This window comes from Panthera leo, chromosome A1, assembly GCF_018350215.1.
Source record: "Panthera leo isolate Ple1 chromosome A1, P.leo_Ple1_pat1.1, whole genome shotgun sequence".
Lineage (NCBI taxonomy): Eukaryota > Metazoa > Chordata > Mammalia > Carnivora > Felidae > Panthera > Panthera leo.
Window position 1 is genome coordinate 211,976,052 of NC_056679.1, and position 17,190 is coordinate 211,993,241.

Below are 17,190 nucleotides of genomic sequence, written 5' to 3' on the forward strand. Positions count from 1 at the left end.
GTGGGATGTATGGGTATCCACAGTATCTTCTAGGCATGTGCCTACAACGACTTCACCCAGACAGCTGCTCTCCTCATACTTTCCACAGACAGGTGTGTGTCCCTGTGCTCCAGAAGGATAGTAGAAATCAGAGACCCCCAAGCCCTTTGCTGTTATCACTATTATTATTTTCAGCATCATTATTATAACAATGATAATAATAGCTTCCAATTGCCAATTGTCTTCCATATATTGTGCACTGTGTTAAGACTGTTGTCTCATGTAATCCTCACAGCCCCCTTGAAAGGTGAGTATTAATTTCTCTCGATTTCCAGAGGAGAAAGCTAAGGTTTAGTTGCTCTATCATGTGTGGGGCTAATTAATAATGGCAGATTGGGGAGTTCACATTGCTTCTTACAGGTTTTATAAGCTCTTTTGCTTCATAGGTCAAGTCGGGGTGGAGGGCACATATCTATATACTTTTGGATTTTTTTTTAATGCTTATGAAGTTGTAAAGTCTAACTTCCCTGTGGCCATTATAAGCATTTCAAGTCAAAACAAACAAAAAATGGAATGAAGAGAAAGAAGAGAAATGTCTACTCTGACATTTCTTGGAAAGAAATACCCAAAGGGAGAGACACCTGCTGCTTGAGGGCAGGTGGCCTTAGCCAGGGCCCCTTTTGTGACTCAGCTCCCAGAACCTAGCCTGCCTGAGGCAGCCAGTGCACAAATGGGTTCAGACATACATGAAGGGTATTTGATTGGACTGATAATTTTTCCAAAGAGGAGATTTGAAAACTCAGGGGGTTCGGATTAGAACGTAACAAGCAGAGAGCAAGTCAGGAGGATGAACTGGACGGAGCATAAAATATTTTTGCACACAAGAAGGCAGAAACGTTACAGTAAACTAGGAAAAGAACTACCTGCAGCCTGCCCTTTGCAGTCTCCAAAGTGAGATAACCCCCAACCTGCAGTTGAACACACTGTCGGCTGCACTGTCTCCAGTGCTTATAAGTGTCTCCTGCTTTTCAAAGGAGCTGATTTCACAGAACTGTCAGACATCAGTGAGTGATTATGCTTGACTGTGACAAAATAATGGGGGAGTTTTATACATCAACATTATTTTTGTACACAGAAGGAATTGAAAGTAGGATTTGAGAAGGCAAAAAACTTAAGCTAAAAAATGCATAAGCTCACAGAAGAATTTTCCCATTCCTGAGTTTTTTTCCAGGTAAAATTGTCACTTAATAAGTGTATATTGGGGCACCTGGGTGGCTTGGTCAATAAAGCGTCTGACTCTTGGTTTGGCTCAGGTCACGACCTCGTGGTTCATGAGTTGGAGCCCCACATTAGGCTCTGTGCTGATGGTGCGGAGACTGCTTGGGATTCTCTCTCTCTCTCTCTCTCTCTCTCTCTGTCTCTCTCTCTCTCTGTCTCCCCCCACCCCAAAAATAAATAAATAAATAAATAAATAAATAAATAAATAAATAAGCTTTAAAAGAACAAAAAAATGTGTATTAAGTGATCACTGTGTTCCATGAACTATCCTGGAGTTGAGTTATGAATAAAAAACTGCCTTTGGGTAACTTTTCAGAAATCAAGCATCTGTAGTCAGGTCAAGAAGTGAAATCAGTTGGTGGCTACTGTCCAGTGTGTTGCACTAGATTTCTTGGAGGATGCGAAATAAATCTGATTCTTACTCTGCCACTGACTTGCAGCCTTTCGAGCAGGTCGCTGAGTCTCAGGTTCCTCTCTTGTGGAAGGTGGAATCATAACTCCTGCCTTGTAAATCTCACAGTGCTATCACGAGTATCGCACAAAACAATGGCTGTGAACATTTGGAAATCTGCCAGTCATTATGTGAACCCCATCCTCAAAAAAATCTGCTTTGAGGTTGGGAATATAAGACAGACAGATGTGAAACAGCCAGTGAATACCCCTGGATGGTTCACATTCAGGGGCCATATATTTGGTAGCTGACTTGAAATTAGAAAGAAAAGGCTAAAAATGGAGCTGTCTGGTAAAAGTATAGATTTTTCAAAACATCTAGAAATTTAGTGTTATGTAGCAACTACATGTGGTTTGCAGCTGTTGGGACTGAGGAAATAAATATTCTTTACCATGAATCCTGAGGAAAGACAACCCTGTTAGGAATCTCCCAAAGGCACTCTGCCTGTGCTTTGGCATGAGCTACAGAATGTGGGGGGAACATCAGAGAAGGGCACTTGCCATGGTCCCTCACACCAACACCATGCTACAGGACTCACTCTTTGGAAAGGGTATCTCTCTCTACCTTTGATTAACTACCCACCTTTAAATTTCAGAATACGTCCTGGATCTGTGTACATGTGTGAGTATGATAGTTGTCTAGCTTTTAATCTGATTCTACCTGGCATAGGCAAGTGGAAATGGAGCCTGTGGTGCCCGGGTGAGGTAATGTTAGTTATACCTGGCATTTTCTAAACATTAAGGGGAAGGTTCATTATAAGTAACTTAATAGATTCCAGAAAATATGTAAACATTTTACATTAAACAGCACTGCAACCCTAGGAAAGATTATATTAGTATCTCTTAAAAAGAATAGGTGACTTGTATAAATCATTGCACTGTTTGTGAATTCAGTGCCCCATGTTCAAAGCCCAGGGAGACTTCCATTTTACTAGGTCATGGTTTGTATTTTCAGTTTGCGAAGGTAATGATTGGTCCTGAGCCCCATCTGGTCTCCAGGAGATACATATTTCCATGGAAAACTAGAGGAGCACAGAAATCAAATGTAAAGATAGAAGAAAACAAGTTTCAGCTGCACAGTGCAGTTTCCATTGGGCCCATTCTCACTTGTTGCAGACCTGAGTATGAGAACCAGTGTGTCTATCCCACTAAAGTAACAGCTGTCTCTCTCTCCAGTGTTCTGTTTCCTGTGGTGGTGGAGTGCGGATTCGCAGTGTCACGTGCGCCAAGAACCATGATGAACCTTGTGACGCAACAAGGAAACCCAATAGCCGGGCTCTTTGTGGCCTCCAGCAATGTCCATCTAGCCGAAGAGTTCTGAAGCCCAACAAAGGCACAATTTCCAGTGGGAGAAAGCCACCAACATCTGGGCAGGACCCCTTAAAGCCCATCCCTCCAACCACGTCCAGTCCCAGAACACTGAGCACACCCACAGTGCCCCAGTCTGTGAGTACAAGTGCCCTGGCCATCAGCAGCCCCGGTCCTACCCCAGATCCCAAAGAAGGAGACCTGGATGGGAAATGGTGGCAAAACAGTTCAAACCAAACTGAACTGGGCTCCAATTATGTCATTTCCACTGGAAGTACTTCCCAGCCCATCATCACTTCCTGGCCTTTGAGTGTCCAGCCAAATGAAGAGAATGTTCCCAATTCAGACACTGGTCCTACCTCAGAGGGAGACTTTTTAACCACGACAATGAGTGGTTCTGATTTGCCATCTTCCAGCAGCCCTGTGACTTGGCAGGTGACTCCATTTTATGATACCTTGACCAAAGAGCCAGAAATGGAGATTCACAGTGGCTCAGGAGAAGACAGTGAACAAGCTAAGGACAAAAATGAAAACAACTCCATAACGTGGACCAAAATCAGAGTACCTGGAAATGATGCTTCAGTGGTGCAAAGCACAGAAATGCCCCTTGGACCCCCACCAACACCTTATTTCAGGGGGCCGTCCATGTGGCCACCCTTCAGCACGGTGATGGAAGGACTGCTACCCAGCCAAAGGCCTGCTACTCTCAAAAATGGTGCACCTGGAGCTGAGGGGATGTTCACTGAAAAGCCAGCAAACACTCCATTCCCTCTGGGAGGAGACCACCAGCCAGGACCCTCAGAACGTTCCATAAACCATGACCCCCCAGAACTCCCAAGCAACATGAATCTGACGCAGAGTTCCGGACCAGTCCTGACTGAGGAAGATGCAAAAAGTCTGATAGCTGAGGGGTTTTTGCTAAATGCTTCCAATTACAAGCAGGTGTCCACGAGCGGCAGCCCCGCATACTGGGTTGTTGGAAACTGGAGTAAGGTAGGAGTTCCATTTCTTACCCCATGCCTGTGTCTCCATGGAAGTAGTAGGGGTGTTGCATTCTTGTGTAGATTTCAAATGGACTTGAGTAAAATGTAGCCCGATGTGGAGGAAACGTGAAACAGGTCCAGGTGCTCACCTCCCTCCTGTCCTCCCTACCTCCTAAATTGAGGGGAAGAAAATCTCCAGGGAGGGAGGACAAATGTAGTGAGATAAAGCGTATAGTCAGGAGGGCTGGGCGATTCAGCTGTGTGATGGCGGAGAACTCAGTCCATGTTTTGGACTCCGCTCTTTGTCTACAAACAGTAGACACCTTTGTCTACAGGTGTAGATCACCTGTAACACGCCCTCTAGCTACAAACCTCAGCAGCTGGTGCGGAGGGGCGGCTGAAGAGGCCAGAGTTTGCATTTCGTTAGAGACAGCTGATCTTGGGATTCTAGTTAAAATCTGTCAGGTAATCCTAATTGGAGTGGAAATTGAAGATAAAATTCCTTAAAAGCATTCTCTAGTTCAGTGTTATCGATGATTTTCTTTTCTTCTTGTTCTGTTTGCATGCTTGCATGAAAAAATCGTTTTGACTCATTAAAAGAATTAGAAAGTGGAGGAAGAAGAAAATAAACACGACGACAGAATGTTGGCCTCTGTTTTCAAGCTTCAGAAATTTGGCTAGATATTTGTTTTTCCATTTCTAGAACTAATTAATATCCTTTGAAGCATCAAAATCGTTTTCACCCATTTGAATTTTGAATGCACAGTATATGAACTTGTTAAAATAATTTGACAACTCAAAAGAGAACTTTGTGGCAAAATGGTCACATGCTTACATCAGTCAGCATTTTTATGACAATTCATGACTCCTCTCCTAGCTAAAGAGAAATGAAGTATTTGTAGCTAATATAACAACAGTGCATATAATTTATAAAGCATGTTGGTTTCCAAACCACTTTCACATGTAGCCTCTTATTTTCTCCTTTTGACAGTCCCGAGGAGTAGGTGAGGTCTCATTATGCCAATTTGCAAATAGAGAAATAAAATTTGTAGCAGTCATGTGACTTGTCGAGGGACACAACTGTCAGCTGGATGATGCACCTTCTAACTCCACTCTATCCAGTTTGTAAAATGGGCATTAACTGTGAATTACCTAAATAAACTAAATCAACATAAAAGTACATACTGGCTCTGGTGACTGTGGAGGCCAGAAGTCAATTGGTACATTTTGATTATAGTAAATCAAGACACACTTGATTTATCTCAAATGTCATCAGTTGACTTTGACAGAAATAAACTGCCTTATTGAATACATCATAGATTGCCAAGAATTGGCAACCATGGTGAAGCTATTGAGAGCTATTAATTCTAGGCGGTTTGACTGGAGAAAAGGAATTGGTCCAGATGGCAGTTTGTCAGGGCTGCAAAGGATATTAGGAGAACAGAGTTCAACATTTGGCAGAAATTCCCTTTGTGATAGGGTTTGGCGCCTGCTCTCTTTACACATCTTTTGAGACAAAATGTTTAATACAGAGAATTGTCAGAGAGGATCAGGACTCACAATGAAAACTTTGGTTTTCCCACTATCCTCTGATTTTTTTTATTCTGTCCATTTCTGAAGCTTCTTTAGGACGGCCTCTCAATGACTGCAGCTTAGAAACCCCATTGATACCAATCTTCCCCAAGCCCCCTATAAAAACCTTAACGGTTTTACAAGTCAGTGTCACCTTATCATTTCTATCATCTCCTGTTTATTTCCTGTTAGTTTAGAGCCAGTGGTTTCCAATCTAATGGTGGGAAGCACTGGGAAAAGATGGGGATGCTTGTGTTTGCTACAGTGATGGTGGAGGGGCTACTACCAGCATTCAACATTGAGAGCCAAAGATGATAAAAGCCCTGCGACATTCAGGGAAGTCTCTTATAAAGAAGAAATGTCCACTGCAAAATGCCAGTTAGTGCCCCAACAGTGAAAAAAGGAGGACCCTCAGTTACTGTTCTTGCCTCCTATCTGGTGTGTGTGCCTCCAGCAACCACCGCCCCCCCCCCACCCCGTAACGCATTCCACGAATCACAAGAGACGTTAAGACTGCCAACTTAGTCTTCTGAAGGAATTTACTAATCATTCCAAACTCCCGCTCACAAATCTTTAATGTCTCTTCATTACATATCAGATCAGATAAATCCACTCTGACTTCCAACAGCCTTTACAACATTACATAACCAAGCTTTCAAACCACACTGGCTTCACTCTGTTTCATCATCTTAAGCTTCAGCAGATCTAAACTGCTCAGTTTTCCCTAAGCCTCCTGCTCCTCTCAGTCTAATGCCTTTTTTTACACTGTTCCCTCTGCCTGGAATTTCCTTCCCCTCCTCCTTTGCCTTTTAGAATCTCCCCTGTTCTTCAGGACCAAGCTATGAGCTGCCATAAAGTCTTTCCTGATCATTAAGATTGGAAGTAATTTCTAAAGTTCCTTATTGTTTGACTGAAAATTGTTCTCACCGTTTCCTCCCGCTTTTCTGTCCTGTGTGGAAGGGCTCTTCACACTTCCCATTGTATACAACGTGTTCCTCTAATTGTGATTTCAAAAATTAAGGAATTGATATAAAAATGGGGTTAACACTATAAATGCACATAAAACTTGAAACCAGACTTTCTGGGTTGGAATCTTGGCTCACCCGCTAACTATATATGTCCTCACCCTGCATCAGTTTTTTCATGTATGATGAGGACAGTGTCAATGCCTGAATCAGAGATTGTGAGGGGATGAAAGGACTAACAATGTGTAAGGTACTCAGAAGAGTATGGGGCACATAGGAAGCACCCAGTAAGTGTTTGCTCTGATATCTGTTTGCAAAACAGAAAACCTAGGTGCTATGCAGCGTACGAGGGTATGGCTCCTATTTCGTCAGAAAATCACCTCTCATTGAATTGCTCCATCATCCAGTCAGATCCCCTGGGTCACTCAGCTAAGTGTAAGCTGTGCAGTTGTGTAAATGGAAGCGACAGTCTGATTTTCCACAGCCATTCACAGCAGTTGTCACGTGATGCTGATCCAGCTCTCCTGGTTAGTTCCAGTTCTGAGCATCCGGAAACCTCCTCCCTGACCTGGTACCTCGGTTGCCACAGGGTCACTAACTGTAATGAGGATGAAGGTTTCCAGGACAAAGTGAAGTTGTCCTTCAACCTCCCCAGGGTTTTTTCTTGTCTCATCGCCCACTCCAAGTTTGGAACTCGTACTAATGACAACTGGTGGCATTCCATGTCTCTTGTACTGTGTCCCATGCATTTGCCCCTGTCAGCACTACCTTTGCACTGTTGTCTGCTGCCTCAATAGAAACTGTCAAAACAAGAAAAAAAATTGGGATACCTGGGTGGCTCAGTCAGTTAAGCATTTAACTCTTGATTTTGACTCAGGTCATGATCTCACAGTTTATGAGATCGAACCCCACATGGGGTTCTGCACAGATAGTGCGGATCCTGCTTGGGATTCTCTCTCTTTCTCTCTCCCTCTCTTCCCTCTCCCTCTGCCCCTTCTATGCATTCTCTGTCTCTGTCTCTGTCTCTCTCTCAAAATAAATAAACTTTTTTAAAAAAGAATAAAAAGAAAAAAAGTGTTCAAAAAGAATTAAATGTCTGCTCATGGGATCTGAATCTATTAGGACTAAATTCAGAGCCCCAGAGACAACATGAATTTAGTTGCCACATAAATACAGTACAAAGAATCATAGACATCATTTGAGATTTACCGGGTTATCATTATCCTGGGAGTTTAGTTGACTAGGTCCTTTCCTGGATTGGGGCGAATATATTTTCTCTATGTCATAATATGAAATTAACAACACACTATGTGGCCTTGAATGTTGCTTCTATCTCTGGGCCCCAGATATCTGGAAAGTGAGACTCATATGCTGACCTTGCAGCTGTGTTGTATTCAATAGGTAACATTTGTAGAGTCCTGACCATGTGCACAAATTTCTGTGGTCCTAATGTTATCACCAGTTTTACAGTCTAGGGAGTTAGGAAGTTGCAAAAGACCACACAATTAGCCAGTTGCAGAACTGTAATTGTACCCTGAATCTCAGAAGGTTAAAGAAAATGTAGGAAAGATACCTGTTATGTAGTTGTAGCAATTGCCTATTGCTATAATAATGCTATATGACAAACCACCACAAAACCTCAGGGTTTCGTCGAGTCTGTGGGTCAGCTGAGAGATTCTGTTGATTGGGGCTGAGCTTAGCTGACCTCAGCTTGTCTTGCCGTGCATCGGCTGTGGAGGCAGCTACAGGCCGGCTGGTCGGGGGTGGCCTCAGCTGGGTGACCCCATTCTATTTCACATGATCTCTCATCCTCCGGCATCTGGCCCTGTTTTATTCTCATGGCAGAGAGAGGGGGTCAAGAAAGAGAATTGAAACTAGCGAGTCCTCTTGAGAAGTGGCACATCATCCACTGCATTTTATTGGCCAAAGAAACTCACAAGAACAGTCTTGATTCAAGAGCTGGGCAAGTATATCCCACCGCTTGACAAAAGATCTGCAAATTCCCATTGCAGACAGCATGGTGTGTCCAATGTGGGCCACTAGTGCAATCAGCCTATGACAGTGGTCAGTGTACTTCGGCTGTTATTACCTCTATTACACATATACATAATGTAGTACAGAGGAGAAAGGGCTAGGAACTTAGGTACGAACCACATCCTAAAGAACTTTAAGCAGGAGGAGAGATTACCTCCATAAATGGGCCAGCTGGAAAAATGATGACCTAGGCTAATTTCTACTCTTCCTTTCTATGATGCTATAGTAAAGTTATCCATCTAGAATCTCTGTTGTTATATATGTGTATAACACAAGAACTTGCAAAAAGTGACACACAAAATTATGTGGAAGATGAAATTGCAGCGAGAGAAAAATGTAAGGCTGGTTTTTATTTGTAACTCATCAAAAGGAGCCTTCAAAAATGTCACAGATGGAACCTCCATCCTTTGTTTTTTGTTTTGTTTTTTTTTTAATTAGCCCAGAGCTGTGTTTTACATGTGTCTGGAGAGCTCTTCCTTCTGAAGGTGGGTAGGGGAGAAGGGATGCAAGAAAAACCAACTGTATGAAAGAATTAATAAGCACATGGAATAAAAGAACTTATGGAGAAGAAAGCTTCTGTAGTTTTCAAGGCGATCCCTTGCTATACCTGAAGTATTTAAGAATTACGAATAAATTAAAACATCACATGAGGAATGGGCTGTATGTACCCGTATAGGGCAAGTGGTGAAAAGCACTAAGTTGTAACATCTTTCTAACCCCCAAGCATGGTCTGAGGACTCACAGCATTGGCATCACCTGGGAGCTGGGCAGATATGCAGAATCTGAGGTGGCCTCAGCTGGTGACCCCGTTCTATTTCACATGATCTCTCATCCTCCGGCTCCACCCCAGACCTAGTGACTCAGAATCTGCATTTAGCAAGGTCCCAGGTGATGCCTGTGGACACTAAAGTTTGAGAGGAACTGCTCTAGCAGACAGTGTATGGCAGAAAGCCCCAGGCTTTACTTCTTTGTCAAGCCAGCTCTCCAAGCCTCATGGGTTTTTTTTCTACACTGTCACAATACCAGTGTAACCACAGGTTTGTCTGGGAGAGGAAGTGAGATAATGTCATTGCGGTGTTATAACAGGCTGTGGAGGCAGCTACAGGCCGGCTGGTCGGGGGTGGCCTCAGCTGGGTGACCCCATTCTATTTCACATGATCTCTCATCCTCCGGCATCTGGCCCTGTTTTATTCTCATGGCAGAGAGAGGGGGTCAAGAAAGAGATGTATGGATCTGACATCCCCTATGAACGGCAGCATTGGTATGAAATGTGGCGGGCAGTTTGCCTACAGCCCCCAGACATTCATGCCAGGATAATTTTTAAAGAGAAGCAAATTTCCACTTGCACTGGTTTGCTAATCCACTTGCTAATCCACCTGCTAATCCGGGATTCTCATCACTGGCTATTTATTAGAATCACCTGGGACATTTCTTTTTACTCCAGTGCCTAGACCTTACCCAGGGAAATTCAGATTAATTTGTCTAGGGCGGGACCCCAGCGATGATATTTTTTAAAAAGCTCTGTGAATTTAGGTGAGCATCCAAGGTGGAGAACTGGACTTCAGAGTGTTGTGAGATACACCTGAGAAAGTGGCCCTCAGCCTCTGTCTTCTCTGTCCCCTTCGCCACACAGTGCTCCACCACCTGTGGGCTGGGGGCCTACTGGAGAAGTGTGGAATGCAGCACCCAGAGGGATTCCGACTGTGCTGCCCTTCAGAGGCCTGACCCTGCCAAGAGATGCCACCTTCGTCCCTGCGCCAGCTGGAAAGTGGGGAACTGGAGCAAGGTAATTGATCTGGCTCTGCGGTGTTCCGGAGGGGGACAGCCTTATCTAAGCATTTGCTGAAGTAAGTGTCTCTCCTCCCTTCCTCTCTTGCTACCTCCCTCTGCCCTCTTTGCTAAAATGGATGAGTAATCAAAGACATCCCCATAGGCCTACTCGAAGTTACACAATAGTCTTAGAACCAGTACAGAGTTTTTATTAAACCACATGTTATTAGCTGCCTGTCTTTGCTCTCCCCAGATAAACTGGCATAAAAAGTTAAACTTGTGTAATTAATTGCTTGTCCAGCATGCAACATTATTTCTGAGTTACTTAAATTTACCATTATAATTACAATGATACATCATCACATGTATAATTAAGTCATGACGCAGCAGCTGCTAACAAAGCAAATGTGCTTTTCAATCTTCCAGACCCAAATGACAAGAAGGCTAGACACAAGGAAAACATTGGTCTCTCAAAGTGTACTTCCCTTACTATCTTTTTGCAAGGTGGTTTTGCTGTCCTCTGCTAATCTGGCTATGGTTACTCATTTTGCTGTGTTGTCTGCATGGTCCCTTGTGAGACACTGTATCAGGTTTTTGGATTTGTTAGCCTTGGTGCTTTTGGGCACTAACCAGGCCTAACCTAGCCTGGGGCTGAGCCAGCCCCTGGGGGATAGACCCAGGCTATATGACACTGCACAGTTGTGAGTTTGATAGCTGATTGGCAGGAGGAGGTGCAGAGGTGTAAGCCGTGTGTGTACCTTCTGTTTGCCAAGCACACCACCCCACTATGATGCTCTTTAGGCCCCATCTTCACTCTGGGGAGCCAGTTTCCCTTGACAGCTGAGACACAGAAGGGAAAAGAAAAAACTACCCAGAAGTTTGGGTATGAGTTTCACTGTGTAACTTGAAATCAATCACAAGAAAAAATTTGGAAAGTCCTAAAATACATGGAGGTTAAAGAACACCCTACTAAAGAATGAATGGATTGGGGTACCTGGGTGGCTCAGTCAGTTAAGCGCCCAACTCTTGATTTCAGCTCAGGTCATGATCTCGCAATTTCATGAGTTTAAGACCCGCTGTCAGCACAGAGCTTGCTTGGGATTCTCTCTCTCTCTCTCTCTCTCTCTCTCTCTCTCTCTCTCTCTCTCTCCTTCTCTCTCTGCCACTCCCCTGCTCATGCCAACTCTCTCAAAATAAATAAACTTAAAAAAAAAAAAAAAAGAATGAATGGATTAACCAGGAAATTAAAGAAGAAATTGAAAAATACATGAAAGCAAATGAAAATGAAAACATGACAGTATCCCTTTGGGATTCTGCAAAAGCAGTCCTAAGAGGAAAATGCATTGCAATGCAGGCCCATCTTAAGAGGTAAGAAAGGTCCCAAACACACAACCTAATCTTACACCTAAAGTAGTGATAAAAGAAGAAACAAATAAAGCCCAAAGCCAGCAGAAGAAGAGAAATAATAAAGAGTAGAGCAGAAAAAAAGAATATGGAAACAAACAAACACACAAAAACACCAGAAGAAATCAATGAAATTAAAAGCTGCTTTTTGAAAGAATAAACAAAATTGATAAACCCCTAGCTAGATTTAACAAAAAGAAAAAAGAGAGGACCCAAATAGATAAAATCACAAATGAAAGAGGAAAGATCACAACCAACACCACAGAAATGCAAGCAATTATTAGAGAATACTATGAAAAATTATATGCCAACAAACTGGACAACCTGGAAGAAATGGACAAATTCCTAGACACTCACACACTACCAAAACTCAAACAGAAAGAAATAGAAATTTTGAGCAGGCCCATAAACAGCAAAGATATTGAGTCAGTTATCAAAAATCTCCCAGCAAATAAAAGTCCTGGGCCAGATGGCTTCCCATGGGAATTCTACCAGACATTTATTTTTTTTTAATTTTTTTTTAACATGTATTCATTTTTGAGACAGAGAGAGACAGAGCATGAATGGGGGAAGGTCAGAGAGAGAGGGAGACACAGAATCTGAAACAGGCTCCAGGCTCTGAGCTGTCAGCACAGAGCCCGATGCAGGGCTCGAACTCACGGACCGCGAGATCATGACCTGAGCTGAAGTTGGACGCCCAACCGACTGAGCCACCCAGGTGCCCCTAGACATTTAAAGAAGAGTTAATACCTGTTCTTCTCAAACTGTTCCAAAAAAAATTGAAATGATAGGAAAGCTCCCAATTTCATTCTATGGAGTCAGCATTCTAAAACCAGACAAAGACCCTACTAAAAAGGAGAATCACAGGCCAACATCCCTGATGAAACTGGATGCAAAAATTCTCAACAAGATGCTAGCAAATCAAATTCAACAGTGCATTAAAAGAATTGTTCGCCATAATCAAGTGGAATTTATTCCTGGGCTTCAGGTCTTGTTCAATATTCACAAATCAATCAATGTGATACACCACATTAAAAAAAGAAAAGATAAGAATCATATGATCCTTTCAGTAGATGCAGAAAAAGCATTTGACAAAAATATAGTGTGCTTTCTTGATAAAAACCCTCAAGAAAATAGTAGGGATACACAGAACATACCTCAACATCATAAAAGCCATATAGGAAAGGCCCACAGCTAATATCATCCTCAGTAAGGAAAAACTGAGAGCTTTCCCCCAAGGTCAGGAACACAACGTGGATGTCCACTCTCACCACTGTTGTCCAACATAGTATTGGAAGTCCTAGCCTCAGCATTTAGACAACGAAAAGAAATAAAAAACATCCAAATTGACAAAGAAGTCAAACTTTCACTCTTCAAAGGTGACATGATACTTTACATGGAAAACCCAAAAGACTCGACCAAAAAACTGCTAGAACTGATACATGAATTCAGCAAAGTCATAGGCTATAAAATCAATGTACATAAATTGGTTGCATTTCTATACAACAGTAATGAAGCAACAGAAAGAGAAATCCAGGAATCTATCCCATTTACAATTGCACCAGAACCATAAGATACCTAGGAATAAAGCTAACCAAAGAGGTAAAAGATCTGTATGCTGAAAACTATAGAAAGCTTATGAAAGAATTTGAAGAAGACACAAAGAAATGGAAAAACATTCCATGCTTATGAATTGGAAGAACAAATATTGTTAAAATGTCAATACTACCCAAAGCAATCTACACATTCAATGCAATCCTTATCAAAATAACACCACATTCTTCACAGCTAGAACAAACAATCCTAAAATTTGCATGGAACCAGTAAAGACCCCGAATAGCCAAAGCAATGTTGAAAAAGAGAAACAGATCTGGAGGCATCACAAATCCAGACTTTAATCTGTAGTACAAAGCTGTAATCATCAAGACAATATGGTACTAGCACAAAAACAGACACATAGATCAAAGGAGCAGAAAACAGAATCCAGAAATGGACCCACCAATGTATGGCCTACCAATTTTCAACAAAACAAGAAAGACTATCCAATGGAAGAAAGACAGTCTCTCTAGCAAATGGTGCTCGGAAAACTGTACAGCGACATGCAGAAGAATGAAACTGGACCACTTTCTTACACCATACACAAAAATAAATTCAAAATGGATGAAAGACCTAAATGTGAGACAGGAAACCATCAAAATCCTACAAGAGAAAACAGGCAACAACTTCTTAGACCTTGGCTGCAGCAACTTCTTACTAGACATGTCTCCAGAGGCAAGGAAAATAAAACAAAAATGAACTAGTGGGACCTCATCAAGAGAAAAATCTCCTGCACAGCAAGGGAAACAATCAGCAAAACTAACAGGCAACAGATGGAATGGGAGAAGATATTTGCAAATGACATATCTGATAAAGGCTTAGTATCTAAAATCTTTAAAGAACTTATCAAATTCAACACCCAAAAACCAAACAATCAAGTAAAGAAATATGACAGAAGACATGAATAGACACTTCTCCAAAGAAGACATCCAGGTGGCTAACAGACACATGAAAAGATGCTCAACATCACTCATCATCAGGGAAATACAAATCAAAACCACAATGAGATACCACCTCACACCTGTCAGAATGGGTAACATTAATAACTCAGGCAAAAACAGATGTTGGCAAGGATGCAGAGAAAGAGGAATCTCTTACACTGCTGGTGGGAATGCAAACTGATGCAGCCACTCTGGAAAACAGTATAAAGGTTCCTCAAAAAATTAAAAATAGAACTACCCTACAACCCAGCAATTGCACTGTTAGGTATTTATCCAAAGAATATAAAAAGCCTTGTTCTAAGTGGTACATGCACCCCAATGTTTACAGCAGCACTATCAACAATAGCCAAATTATGGAATAAGCCCAAATGTTCATCAACTGATGAATGGATAAAGAAGATGTGGCGCGCGCATGCGCGCGCGCGCACACACACACACACACACACACACACACACACGCACTGGAATACTATTCGTCCATCAAAAAGAATAAAATCTGCCATTTGCAACAGTGTAGATGGACCTAGAGTGTATTATGCTAAGTGAAATAAGTCAGGCAGAGAAAGACAAATATCATACATTTCACTCGTGTGGAATTTAGGAAACACAACCGATGAACATAGGGGAAGGGAAGGAAAAATAAGAAAAACAGGGTGAGGCAAACCATAAGAGACTCTTAAATACAGAGAACAAACTGAGGGTTGCTGGAGGGGAAGTAGGTTGGGGGATGGGCTAAATGGGTGATGGGCATTAAGGAGGGCACTTGGGATGAGCACTGGATGTTCTATGGAAGTGATAAATCACTGGGTTCTACTCCTGAAACCAGTACTACACTGTATATTAACTAACTTGAATTTAAATAACTAGATTAATAATAAAAAAATAAATAAAACCTGGAGTAAGAAAGTAGGCCCTTTGTTTTGCCTTTAAATATCCAGAGCATTTAGATTCTGCTATATTGATGGTTTGCCTTTTCACAGATCCTTTCTCAGAGGGAAGAATTCTAATTTTATCTTGAAATTCTGCATTATCCCCCCAATCCCTACCTCCAATCCAGAGACATTTCAAATCTCAAAGGGCTTCAGTTCTGCTGCAGCCTGCTCTGAGCCTACAAGTATCACACCTGATGCCTTGGGGTTACTCACCAACAGTCCCCTACCTTTGTGATGGCTATCTGACTTGTGGTTGTTTTACTGCACCGTGTGGCTCCTTGAAGCAGCCTGAAACCACTGCTGTGGACATGTCCCCATGTGTGTGACAGTAGAATAAGACTATACATTCAGACTCTCCCTCTACCACGTCTAGAAGTAGCCTTTCAGAATGGTGTGCTTCCGCTTCATGTAGTGATCTGCCTGAAGTAAATTCAAGCTTGTGGTCCTCAGGTCTGTCCCAGAGGCATCCTTGGGAAGACAGTTCTGTAGAACTGAATCCTAGAAGCAGGGCTGGGCAGTGGATCAGACACATCTGGATTGGCAACCCTGCTCTGGCGTGATGAGCATATGACACTGATGACACTGACCATTCACCCTCGGAACGTTCTTTCTCTCACCTCTGAGAAATAACATGGATGATATTGCCTCTACTTACCTCATAGAGTTGTTGCAAGGATAAAAAAAAAGAGAATGTGAGTGAAACAGCTTTGTAAATGGTAAAAGACTGGTTTATTTTATTTTTTTTATTCTTTTTAATGTTTATTTTTATTTTTGAGAGAGAGAGAGGGACAGAGTGTGAGCTGGGGGAGGGGCAGAGAGAGAGGGAGACACAGAATCCAAAGCAGGCTCCAGGCTCTGAGCTGTCAGCACAGAGCCTGATGCGGGCCTCGAAGCCATGAACTGCAAGATCATGACCTGAGCCAAAGTCGGACCCTCAACCGACTGAGCCACCCAGGTGCCCCCTTAAAAGACTGTTTAGATGAAACCCTGGGCAGACTCTGAGCTCAAGATAAAAGTTAGGACTGGTTCTTAGGTGCTTACTAACCTCTGGCTTCCTGGACTTGGGGTGCAAGGCCTGTGGACAGGTGACAGTGGAGAAAGTTCTGTCAACAGAATGACTGGCTCGAGCAGGTGTCCACTCCTTAGTACTAAGCAGACAAGGTGCTTGGTGTCCATGAACTTTGAAGAACTTGACCTACCTTGAGCACTAACACTCGCCAAATACTACTATGTGCCTGACATTACACAAAAGCATTAGATAATAAGTTCCATTTTCATCCAGCACAGGACCTTCTTTATAATTCCCACTGAGGCAACAAAAGCTCAGAGTGCTTAAATCACTAACGTTTGATCACACAGCTGTTACCAAATGCTCCCAGTTTTAAGAAACATCCACTGGGGGATGCATCAATTTTATGACAGCTTTTCATAAAGAAAGAGAACACTACACAATAAATATGTACGTCAGTTGTAAGAAACATGCCAATTTCAGAGCATTAAAATTTGTATGAGGAAAAAAAGTGTGTGATGCAAGAAATGCAGAAGTGACAAAAGGGGCTTGAAAAACCTTCAGTTGCATTTGACATCTAGAGCGATGCATCATCCACAGCTCCATTCACCGCCCGATGGAACATCTTGATGGTTGCACCTTCTGAAGTTTTGTAAACTGGTGATTTTACATCCCTTTTATTTGCTTTCTGAGAACAAGCACTTCCCTTTTCATGGTTAAGTCTAACAGATATTATTTCTGAAATGAATCAGAAACAGTTTTACATTTTTTCTTGGAATGTTCTGTCTTGCCACCTAGGGAGCGTTGCAATTTTATTTTAGCGGTAGTTGACTTGCTGGAAAATAAGAGAAAGTGTCAGCCTTTCTTTATGGTCTTGTGTTTCATGTATATTGCTAGTCTTTTTGTCTTATTCTACTTCTTGCCTTTGTGTTTATTAGATTTTATAGATTGTCAATGACAGTTCTACAT

General features: G+C 42.3%; 1 protein-coding gene across 1 annotated transcript in view; it reads left to right on the forward strand.

The window, feature by feature from the left end:
- Positions 1-17,190, forward strand: part of ADAMTS12 (ADAM metallopeptidase with thrombospondin type 1 motif 12) — a 307,211-nt gene that overhangs the window by 262,850 nt on the left and 27,171 nt on the right. Inside the window, exons 19-20 of the mRNA XM_042903184.1 lie at positions 2,884-4,008; positions 10,203-10,355. Coding sequence (XP_042759118.1) covers positions 2,884-4,008; positions 10,203-10,355 — 1,278 coding nt within the window. The remainder of the gene's footprint in view (positions 1-2,883; positions 4,009-10,202; positions 10,356-17,190) is intronic.